The sequence below is a fragment of the Panulirus ornatus genome, chromosome 39, assembly GCF_036320965.1.
Source record: "Panulirus ornatus isolate Po-2019 chromosome 39, ASM3632096v1, whole genome shotgun sequence".
Lineage (NCBI taxonomy): Eukaryota > Metazoa > Arthropoda > Malacostraca > Decapoda > Palinuridae > Panulirus > Panulirus ornatus.
In genome coordinates, this window is record NC_092262.1 from 5,493,808 (window position 1) to 5,506,187 (window position 12,380).

The 12,380-nt window shown below is 40.4% G+C and overlaps 1 protein-coding gene across 8 annotated transcripts in view; it reads left to right on the plus strand.

Moving 5' to 3' along the window:
* The window catches only part of LOC139761054 (echinoderm microtubule-associated protein-like 2), a 240,706-nt gene extending 234,975 nt beyond the window's left edge, over window positions 1-5,731 (plus strand). For all 8 annotated transcript variants that reach the window (XM_071684832.1, XM_071684834.1, XM_071684833.1 and 5 more), the window contains one exon: window positions 4,175-5,731. In XM_071684832.1, coding sequence (XP_071540933.1) covers window positions 4,175-4,345 — 171 coding nt within the window. In that variant the 3' untranslated portion in view covers window positions 4,346-5,731. The remainder of the gene's footprint in view (window positions 1-4,174) is intronic.
* The last annotated feature ends 6,649 nt before the right edge of the window (window positions 5,732-12,380 follow it).

The following is a 12,380-nucleotide window of genomic DNA, read 5'->3' on the forward strand; positions in this document are numbered from 1 at the left end:
CCATGGAAAGTTTTGTGCGGCCTGGATGTGGAAAGGAAGCTGTGGTTTCAGTGTATTACACATGACAGCTAGAGACGAGTGTGAACGAATGTATCTTTTGTTGTCTTTTCCTAGTGCTACCTCGCAGGGAGAGAGGGGTCCTGTTTCTTATGTGGTGGGATGGCGATGGGAATGGATGAAGGCAGCAAGTATTAGTATGTACATGTGTATATATGTATATGTCTGTGTATGTATATGTATGTATACATTGAAATATATAGGTATGTATATGTGCTTGTGTGGGCGTTTATGCGTTTATGTATGTGCATATTTATGTGGGTGGGTTGGGCCATTCTTTCGTCTGTTTCCTTGCGCTACCTCGCTAATATGGGAGACAGCAACTAAGTATAATAAATAATAGATAGATATAGATAATCCAGTACTGATTATAAAAAGATGTAAATTGTCATAAATAGGCATATCTCTGGAAGGATTGCAGAAATCTTTGTTTCTTAGCATACTGGGCATTAAGTTTGGATATGTGTGAGTGAACTGAAAGGCTGTATGCACTTGTTTCACCTCATTTAAATGGGAGGAAAGCTAAAAAATATCTACATTTTAGATTTTGTGTGTGTTTGACTTCCAATTCTTGTTTATAAAAACAGCATTAAAGTATTGAGAGAGAGATTTACGTTTTCCATGAGGCAAAGCATTCCTTTACTCAGAGTAAGTGTGATGACCTGTCCTCTTCACCCACTGTGTAGGTCTCTCATCTTTAGCTAAGGGAATTTCTAACAACTTCTGTCACTCCACTCACTTTTTCATCCTGATGGTACTATTGCTGTCTCCCATATACAAAGCAACTCTCTCTGGTTCCTATTTCTCCTCTAACTCCACCTTGGATGACTAACATTCCTTTCCCCCTGATGCTTCTTGGACAAATCTTATGTCCCTCCCTGTAATCTCTTTTCAGACTGTCTGAAAAGCACTTCTTTCTCTGGACACAGGCAAGGTTTATGACCTTATGGCATCCATCCCCATCTACTGATAGAGTGCATCCCTGAACTTGCACCTGTGCTTTCTCGTCTGGTCTGTTTCTGTTTAAGATCCAAACCTTTTCCTTCTTCTTGGAAGCATGGGTTGTTACATTCCATCCCTAAGAAGGACGACCATTTTGACCCCTCTAACTATTGCCCCATTTCTTTGATGTCTACTATTTCCAAAGTCTTTTGAATCCTTCCTCAACTCCCATATTCCTAGACACCTTGAATCTCACAGTCTTCTCTCTGATCACTAGTATGGCCTCTATATGGCAAGATCCACTGGTGATATTCTGTCATATCTTTCAAATATCTAGTCATCATCCCTCAAAGATTTTGGGGTATCTAGTTGCATTGGGGGTTTCATCGCAAGCTCTCCTCTTTTGGCTTCCCTCCCTCACTTTCTTTCCCTCATATCTAGCTTCCTCTCTTGCTAGTGTATCTTTCTGCTTGTTGATGGGTCAGTCTTACCCCTCCACCTTTCTCCATCAACAGTGTTGTCCCTCAAGGTTCTCTCCTGTCCCTATGCTTTTTCTCCTTTTTTTTCAGCAATTTCCTCTCTTCCTCACATGACCAAGTGCACTCATATGCTGATGTCTCAACGCTGCATTCATCCACTTCATTCAATTCTGCTCCATCTTCTCTCACTCAGTCTGCATCTCATTTTGACACAGACTTAGGATATCTCAGTTAGGTAGATGAAATCTATTAAGTGTAATGCCTCGAAGACCCAATTCCTACACATCTCTTTATCAAAACCTCACAACTCTCGTCTCTATTTTGAAAGCCGGCAAGGTGGCAGGTTTGGATGGTTTTGCAATGAAATTTATCAAAAATGGGGGTGACTGTGTTTTTGATTGGTTGGTAAGGGTATTCAGTGTATGTATGGTGCATGGTGAAGTGCCTGAGGATTGGCGGAATGCTTGCAGAGTGCCATTGTACAAAGGCAAAGGGGATAAAGGTGAGTGTTCAAATTACAGAGGTATAAGTTTGTTGAGTATTCCTTGGAAGTTATATGGGATGGTATTGATTGAGAGGCGTAAAGGCATGTACAGAGCATCAGATTGGGGAAGAGCAGTATGGTTTCAGAAGTGGTAGAGGATGTGTGGATCAGGTGTTTGCTTAGAAAAACAGATGTGTTTGTATGTAGCATTTATGGATATGGAGAAGACTTATGATAGAGTTGATAGAGATGCTTTGTGGAAGGTATTAAGCATATATGGTTGTGGGAGGTAAGTTGCTAGAAGCAGTGTAAAGTTTTTACCAAGGATGTAAGGCATGTGTATGAGTTGGAAGAGAGGAAAGTGATTAGTTCCCAGTGAATGTTGGTTTGCGGCAGGGGTGCATGGTGTCCCTATGGTTGTTTTATTTGTTTATGGATTGGGTGGTTAGGGAGGTGAATGCAAGAGTTGTGGAGAGAGGGGCAAGTATGCTGTCTGTTGTGGATGAGAGGGCTTGGGAAGTGAGTCAGTTGTTGTTCGCTGATGATACAGCGTTGGTGGCCGATTCATGTGAGAAACTGCAGGAGCTTGTGACTGAGTTTGGTAAAGTGTGTGAAAGAAGAAAGCTGAGAGTAAATGTGAATAAGAGCAAGGTTATTAGGTTCAGTAGGAGCATTATGTAGAGGTAGTAGGTAGGAACATTAGGCAGGAGCATTGGGTAGAAATGGTAGGTTGGAACACAGGTTAGGAACATTCAGTAGGAGCCTCTGGAATCTTTCTTCTAAGTTTCCCTCTTCCATGTCATTCTTTAAATGTACAAAAAAGATATACACCTAGTGTCCTACTCATGACCATTCCAATATACAAACTATCTTGCTTAGATAGTATTAATAGCGAATACCCTTCCATCAGTATTCTTTTTCGTGTATGTTGCCATATCCTGCATTACTGCCCTCTCATCCACAGCAGACTGCAGACTTGCTCCTCTCTCCAAAACTTTTGCATTCACCGCCCTAGTCCTATCCATAAACAAATTAAACAACCATGAAGACATCACGCACCCCTGCCGCAAACTGACATTCACTGAGAACCAGTCACATTCCTCTCTTCCTACTCATACACATGCCTTACATCCTTGGTAAAAACTTTTCACAGCTTCTCGCAACTTACCTCCCACTTGGTATTAATGTAAAATCCACTATTTCATGGAAACTCCAATATACTGAAATAGCTTAGTCTTTCTCTAAGAAACTGGGAGTCCTGTATGGATGTTGAAATTTTTTTTCTTCTGAACAGTTACCCTGGTCATACAAAGGATTGATTTGTCCTAGGGATATGGGAGAAAGAATACTTCCCATGTATTCCTGTGTGTGTGAAAGGTGACTAAAAGGGGAGGTAGCACTGGGCTGGAAATCCTCATCTCCAGTTTTTACTTTTCCGGAAGAAGGAACAGAGAAGGGGGCCAGATGGCAATTTTCCATCTTAGGGTCAGTTCTCTGTTCTTAGTGCTACCTCACTTATGCGGGCAATAGCGAATATGTATGTATGAAAAAATGGAATACTACTCTCACTTCTGGAGTGGTTCTAGCTTTGCATCCTCACTTGACAAAGATGAGTTGAAAGCAGTCCGACATACAAACTCTGCATGGCTAACTTCAAAACTTGACCCTCTTGCCCTAGGCTACAATTTTTGGTTATGGTGGTAGAACATGACAGTCATATTGTAATGCTGCACTGTACATATTATAGAAATTGTTCTATTTCTTTAGAGACACATAAGGAAAAAATTGAGTACTTATTTAAAACTTAAAGTGATGTTGGTGGCTAGGGAGGTAGCAAATTTGCTATAATATAATATAAATAATCATTTTCATACTTATTCACCATCTACCTCAGTAATGCAGGAAATGGCAACATACACGAAAAAGAATAATGATGGAAGGGTATTCACTATTGATACCATGTATGAAAGATAGTTTGTATATTGGAATGGTCATGAGTAGGACAATATGTGTATATTTTTTTGTACATTTACAGAATAACATGGAAGAGGGGAACTCAGCAGAAAGTTTCCAGAGACTCCTACTGAATGTTGCTACCCTGTGTTCCAACCTACCACTTCTACCCAATGCTCCTGCCTAATGTTCCTACCTACTATCTCTATATAATGCTCCTGCATAAGTTTTGCATATAGATTTTATTAATATTTTGCAGGCTCGATATTTGGAATATGGTGGTCACAGTAGTCATGTAACAGCTGTGGGTTTCATCCATGATGATTCTAGACTCATCTCCACTGGTGGACGTGATACAGCCATTATGCAGTGGGTTGTGTCATCTAATTCTTCCTTGTCCTCTTCCTCCTCCTCCTCCTCACAGCGCTGAAGAAGATAAGAGGTATTAAGAACAATCTTTTGCATGAAGTGAAAAACTTGATAAATTTCGAAGATGAATGGATATGGTATTAAATTTGTTCAACATTTGGCTGTAAATAGTGTTGCATTGATAGATATCAGAAGAAATACTGTTGCTGGAAAAGTTATATTTTTAATTCATATGGAATGAAATTAAATAATGAAAGAAAGGCAGCATTTGATCTGAGAAGGAGAATAAAAGGAAAAGCAAATGTGTCATTGTACTCCCTTGATTGGGTTAGATGGTGTGTTGTTGTGAATGTGATTTTATAATGTATTGGATGTTTTGATGAAATTAAAATGAGGATCATTTCTTGGAAAAAATTTATAGCCATGACTGTTCATTGTTTTTGTCTTGATGTATTACTGTCATTATCATACAGTCTTCCTGACTAGAGAAAGTCAGTTTGACGACCTTCCACAGGAAAATAGTTTAAAACCTTATATTTGTACTTTTTTGATATGATAAAGTGATGTGTAGACAATTTATGGTAGTTTGATTTTTTCTATATATGGACAGTATATTGATATAAACTATCTGTAAGACTTTGTTCCTCCACCCCCCCCCCCTTTTTTTGTTTTAACGACACTTGTTTTGTTAATTGACTTGTATATGATCTACCCAGATGTATCACTACATAGTCATGGATGTTAAAATGTTTTGTGTTTGACAGTATCTTAACATTTTCATTTTGAAAAGAGAATTTACATCACATTCCTTGCAGGAAGAATTGTAATTGTTTAGATATTAACTGTACAGATTTGTCATTTAGGATTTTATTAACATCTATATTTTGCTTTTATTTCTGAAAATATAAATGGTTTATTCATGTGAAGGGCTATGTAAACTAATGTTTAATGTTAATTAGATTGTTCCTTTAGTGCATCTTTGAGCATTGTTACTAAATTTCATGTCTTCCTAAAGTCAATGAAAAGCTGGAATGTTGTTTAAAGAGGTAATATCTTTTAAGGTCTTTGTTAGTTTCTTTTTGTCTGTATATTTTGAAGTTTATCAAAATAACCTTTTGGTGGATATGGCTGCATTAGCTGTTACTCGTAAAAAGAATATTTGATTTATCAGCATATTTTGTTAATCATTTTGTATATGAAATAGGTGTCATCTTAGTCTAGCAAAAACAAAAATATGATAATTTCAAAGACAAAATGTATGAAGAATTTTTTAGAAGTAGATTGCATCAGAGTATCCCTCCTGTCTTGTTCATTTTCATTATAAGTTCGTGCACAGCATTCACTGCTATGATTATTTTCAGCACTAATATGTAAATTTATTATATTTAAGTTTTTTTTTGTAAATACTCCTGATCAACCAAAGTTTGAAGTAAATATATTGTTACAATTCATAGCTTTGATTAGTCCTATACTATATTAATGGGGTACTTATACAAAGGAATTCAAACAACAACAGATCACTTGGTAAGATTAAGGCTGTTTATGACAGGTGAAAATATCAGAAACTTGCATAGTAGTATGATAAGATTAGAAATGCATACAGATGATTCATAGAGAAAAACCTGCAAACTGTTCATGTGATTCTATAATGGCAAAAAACAGTGTTGTGGACTTGAAAATTTTTTATTATCATTTATATTTTCAAACATATCTACAGTATTGCTCTCAACCCCTCTGACAGGTGATTCATTCCATATGTTAATAATCTTGTTGAAGAGGTGCAACTGTGGGCCAAAAGTATCTTTGATAATGATAACGGGACGGGAGAAAGTATACTTCCCATGTATTCCCCGAGTGTCATAGAAGGTAACTAGAAGGGGGTGGGAGCAGGGACTGAAAATCCTTCCCTCCTCTCTTACTTTTCCAAAAAAGGGAACAGAAAAGGGGGCAAAGAGAGGATTTTTGTTCTAAGGCTCTGTCATCTGTTCTTGACGCCGCTACCTCTCTAATGTGAGAGATGGTGAATGTATTAAGAATATAAAAACTATTATTCACATGAAATGAAAGCTTTCTTATACATTTCCCATTTCTAACAACTTGCCTCCCACACCATATATTCTTAATACCTTCCACAGAGCATCTCTATCAACTCTATTATATGCCTTCTCCAGATCCATTAATTTTTTTTTTTTTTTTTTTTGCTTTGTCGCTGTTTCCCGCGTTTGCGAGGTAGCGCAAGGAAACAGACGAAAGAAATGGCCCAACCCACCCCAATACACATGTATATACATACGTCCACACACGCAAATATACATACCTACACAGCTTTCCATGGTTTACCCCAGACGCTTCACATGCCTTGATTCAATCTACTGACAGCATGTCAACCCCGGTATACCACATTGCTCCAATTCACTCTATTCCTTGCCCTCCTTTCACCCTCCTGCATGTTCAGGCCCCGATCACACAAAATCTTTTTCACTCCATCTTTCCACCTCCAATTTGGTCTCCCTCTTCTCCTCGTTCCCTCCACCTCCGACACATATATCCTCTTGGTCAATCTTTCCTCACTCATTCTCTCCATGTGCCCAAACCATTTCAAAACACCCTCTTCTGCTCTCTCAACCACTCTCTTTTTATTTCCACACATCTCTCTTACCCTTACGTTACTTACTCGATCAAACCACCTCACACCACACATTGTCCTCAAACATCTCATTTCCAGCACATCCATCCTCCTGCGCACAACTCTATCCATAGCCCACGCCTCGCAACCATACAACATTGTTGGAACCACTATTCCTTCAAACAGAGTGAATTGGATCGATGTGGTATACCGGGGTCGACGTGCTGTCAATGGATTGAATCAGGGCATGTGAAGCGTCTGGGGTAAACCATGGAAAGTTGTGTGGAGCCTGGATGTGGAAAGGGAGCTGTGGTTTCGGTGCATTATTATATGACAGCTAGAGACTGAGTGTGAACGAATGGGGCCTTTGTTGTCTTTTCCTAGCGCTACCTCGCACACATGAGAGGGGAGAGGGATGTTATTCCATGTGTGGCGATGGGAATAAATAAAGGCAGACAGTATGAATTATGTACATGTGTATATATGTATATGTCTGTGTGTGTATATATATGTGTACATTGAGATGTATAGGTATGTATATTTGCGTGGGTGGACGTGTATGTATATACATGGGTATGGGGGTGGGTTGGGCCATTTTTCTTTCGTCTGTTTCCTTGCGCTACCTCGCAAATGCAGGAGACAGCAACAAAGCAAAATAAATAAAATAAATATAATATATATATATATATGTATATGGGTATGTTTGAATGAGTAGTGGTTCCAAGAATGTTATATGGTTCCAAGGCGTGGGCTATGGATAGAGTTGTGTGGAGGAGGGTGGATGTACTGGAAATGAGATGTTGGAGGACAATATGTGGTGAGGTGGTTTGATCGAGTAAGTGATAATAGGGTAAGAAAGATGTGTGGTAATAAAAAAAGAATGTGGTTGAGAAAGCAGAAGAGGGTGTTTTGAAATGGTTTGGTCACATGGAGAGAATGAGTGAGGAAAGATTGACCAAGAGGATATACGTGTCAGAGGTGGAGGGAACGAGGAGAAGTGGGAGACCAAATTGGAGGTGGAAAGATGGAGTGAAGAAGATTTTGAGTGATCGGGGCCTGAACGTGCAGGAGGGTGAAGGGCGTGCAAGTAATAGAGTGAATTGGAACGATGTGGTATACCAGGGTTGATGTGCTGTCAATGGATTCAACCAGGGCACGTGAAGCGTCTGGGGTAAACCATGGAAAGTTGTGTGGGGCCTGGATGTGGAAAGGGAGGTGTGGTTTCGGTGCATTATTACATGACAGCTAGAGACTGAGTGTGAACGAATGTGGCCTTTGTTGTCTTTTCCTAGCGCTACCTCACACATATGAGGGGGGGAGGGGGTTGTTATTTCATGTGTGGCGAGGTGGTGATGGGAATGAATAAAGGCAGACAATACGAATTGTGTACATGTGTATATATGTATATGTCTGTGTGTGTATATATATGTAAACATTGAGATGTATGAGTATGTATATTTGTGTGTGTGGACGTGTATGTATATACATGTGTATGTGGGTGGGTTGGGCCATTCTTTCATCTGTTTCATTGTGCTACCTCACTAATGCGGGAGACAGCGACAAAGCAAAATGATAAAAAAAATATGAGTGTGTTAGTGGTTTTGATGCACGAGATCGGGTTATAGTGATGGGTGATTTGAATGCAAAGGTGAGTAATGTGGCAGTTGAGGGAATAATTGGTATACATGGGGTGTTCAGTGTTGTAAATGGAAATGGTGAAGAGCTTGTAGATTTATGTGCTGAAAAAGGACTGGTGATTGGGAATACCTGGTTTAAAAACGAGATATACATAAGTCTATGTATGTAAGTAGGAGAGATGGCCAGAGAGCGTAATTGGATTACGTGTTAATTGACAGGTGTGCGAAAGAGAGACTTTTGGATGTTAATGTGCTGAGAGGTGCAACTGGAGGGATGTCTGATCATTATCTTATGGAGGCTAAGGTGAAGATTTGTATGGGTTTTCAGAAAAGAAGAGTGAATGTTGGGGTGAAGAGGGTGGTGAGAGTAGATGAGCTTGGGAAGGAGACTTGTGTGAGGAAGTACCAGGAGAGACTGAGTACAGAATGGAAAAAGGTGAGAACAATGGAAGTAAGGGGAGTGGGGGAGGAATGGGATGTATTTAGTGAATCAGTGATGGATTGCGCAAAAGATGCTTGTGGCATGAAAAGAGTGGGAGGTGGGTTGATTAGAAAGGGTAGTGAGTGGTGGGATGAAGAAGTAAGATTATTAGTGAAAGAGAAGAGAGAGGCATTTGGACGATTTTTGCAGGGAAAAAATGCAATTGAGTGGGAGATGTATAAAAGAAAGAGACAGGAGGTCAAGAGAAAGGTGCAAGAGGTGAAAAAGAGGGCAAATGAGAGTTGGGGTGAGAGAGAGAGTATCATTAAATTTTAGGGAGAATAAAAAGATGTTCTGGAAGGAGGTAAATAAAGTGCGTAAGACAAGGGAGCAAAGGGGAACTTCAGTGAAGGGCGCAAATGGGGAGGTGATAACAAGTAGTGGTGATGTGAGAGGGAGATGGAGTGAGTATTTTGAAGATTTGTTGAATGTGTTTGATGATAGAGTGGCAGATATAGGGTGTTTTGGTCGAGGTGGTGTGCAAAGTGAGAGGGTTAGGAAAAATGATTTGGTAAACAGAGAAGAGGTAGTAAAAGCTTTGTGGAAGATGAAAGCCGGCAAGGCAGCAGGTTTGGATGGTATTGCAGTGGAATTTATTAAAAAAGGGGGTGACTGTATTATTGACTGGTTGGTAAGGTTATTTAATGTATGTATGACTCATGGTGAGGTGCCTGAGGATTGGCGGAATGCGTGAATAGTGCCATTGTACAAAGGCAAAGGGGATAAGAGTGAGTGCTCAAATTACAGAGGTATAAGTTTGTTGAGTATTCCTGGTAAATTATATGGGAAGGTATTGATTGAGAGGGTGAAGGCATGTACAGAGCATCAGATTGGGGAAGAGCAGTGTGGTTTCAGAAGTGGTAGAGGATGTGTGGATCAGGTGTTTGCTTTGAAGAATGTATGTGAGAAATACTTAGAAAAGCAAATGGATTTGTATGTAGCATTTATGGATCTGGAGAAGGCATATGATAGAGTTGATAGAGATGCTCTGTGGAAGGTATTAAGAATATATGGTGTGGCAGGGAAGTTGTTAGAAGCAGTGAAAAGTTTTTATCGAGGATGTAAGGCATGTGTACGTGTAGGAAGAGAGGAAAGTGATTGGTTCTCAGTGAATGTAGGTTTGCGGCAGGGGTGTGTGATGTCTCCATGGTTGTTTAATTTGTTTATGGACGGGGTTGTTAGGGAGGTGAATGCAAGAGTTTTGGAAAGAGGGGCAAGTATGAAGTCTGTTGTGGATGAGAGAGCTTGGGAAGTTAGTCAGTTGTTGTTCGCTGATGATACAGGGCTGGTGGCTGATTCATGTGAGAAACTGCAGAAGCTGGTGACTGAGTTTGGTAAAGTGTGTGAAAGAAGAAAGTTAAGAGTAAATGTGAATAAGAGCAAGGTTATTAGGTACAGTAGGGTTGAGGATCAAGTCAATTGGTAGGTAAGTTTGAATGGAGAAAAACTGGAGGAAGTAAAGTGTTTTAGAATCTAATCTGGGAGTGGATCTGGCAGGGGATGGGACCATGGAAGCGGAAGTGGATCATAGGGTGGGGGAGGGGGCGAAAATCCTGGGAGCCTTGAAGAATGTGTGGAAGTCGAGAACATTATCTCGGAAAGCAAAAATGGGTATGTTTGAAGGAATAGTGGTTCCAACAATGTTGTATGGTTGCGAGGCGTGGGCTATGGATAGAGTTGTGCGCAGGAGGATGGATGTGCTGGAAATGAGATGTTTGAGGACAATGTGTGGTGTGAGGTGGTTTGATCGAGTAAGTAACGTAAGGGTAAGAGAGATGTGTGGAAATAAAAAGAGCGTGGTTGAGAGAGCAGAAGAGGGTGTTTTGAAATGGTTTGGACACATGGAGAATGAGTGAGGAAAGATTGACCAAGAGATTATATGTGTCGGAGGTGGAGGGAACGAGGAGAAGTGGGAGACCAAATTGGAGGTGGAAAGATGGAGTGAAAAAGATTTTGTGTGATCGGGGCCTGAACATGCAGGAGGGTGAAAGGAGGGCAAGGAATAGAGTGAATTGGATCGATGTGGTATACCGGGGTTGACGTGCTGTCAATGGATTAAAACAGGGCATGTGAAGCGTCTGGGGTTTTCAGAAAAGAAGAGTGAATGTTGGGGTGAAGAGGGTTGTTAGAGTAAGTGAGCTTGGGAAGGAGACTTGTGTGAGGAAGTACCAGGAGAGACCGAGTACAGAATGGAAAAAGGTGAGAACAATGGAAGTAAGGGGAGTGGGGGAGGAATGGGAGGTTAAATTTAGGGAATCAGTGATGGATTGCACGAAAGATGCTTGTGGCATGAGAAGAGTGGGAGGTGGGCAGATTAGAAAGGGTAGTGAGTGGTGGGGTGAAGAAGTAAGATTAGTAGTGAAAGAGAAGAGAGAGGCATTTGGACGATTTTTGCAGGGAAAAAAATGCAACTGAGTGGGAGATGTATAAAAGAAAGAGACAGGAGGTCAAGAGAAAGGTGCAAGAGGTGAAAAAGAGGGCAAATGAGAGTTGGGGTGAGAGAGTTTCATTAAATTTTAGGGAGAATAAAAGGATGTTCTGGAAGGAGATAAATAAAGTGCGTAAGCCAAGGGAGCAAAGGGGAACTTCAGTGAAGGGCGCAAATGGGGAGGTGATAACAGGTAGTGGTGATGTGAGAAGGAGATGGAGTGAGTATTTTGAAGGTTTGTTGAATGTGTTTGATGATAGAGTGGCAGATATAGGTTGTTTTGGTCGAGGTGGTGTGCAAAGTGAGAGGGTTAGGGAAAATGATTTGGTAAACAGAGAAGAGGTAGTAAAAGCTTTGCAGAGGATGAAAGCCGGCAAGGCAGCAGGTTTGGATGGTATTGCAGTGGAATTTATTAAAAAAGGGGGTGACTGTATTATTGACTGGTTGGTAAGGTTATTTAATGTATGTATGACTCATGGTGAGGTGCCTGAGGATTGGCGGAATGCGTGCATAGTGCCATTGTACAAAGGCAAAGGGGATAAGAGTGAGTGCTCAAATTACAGAGGTATAAGTTTGTTGAGTATTCCTGGTAAATTATATGGGAGGGTATTGATTGAGAGGGTGAAGGCATGTACAGAGCATCATATTGGGGAAGAGCAGTGTGGTTTCAGAAGTGGTAGATGATGTGTGGATCAGGTGTTTGCTTTGAAGAATGTATGTGAGAAATACTTAGAAAAGCAAATGGATTTGTATGTAGCATTTATGGATCTGGAGAAGGCATATGATAGAGTTGATAGAGATGCTCTGTGGAAGGTATTAAGATTATATGGTGTGGGAGGGAAGTTGTTAGAAGCAGTGAAAAGTTTTTATCGAGGATGTAAGGCATGTGTACGTGTGGGAAGAGAGGAAAGTGATTGGTTCTCA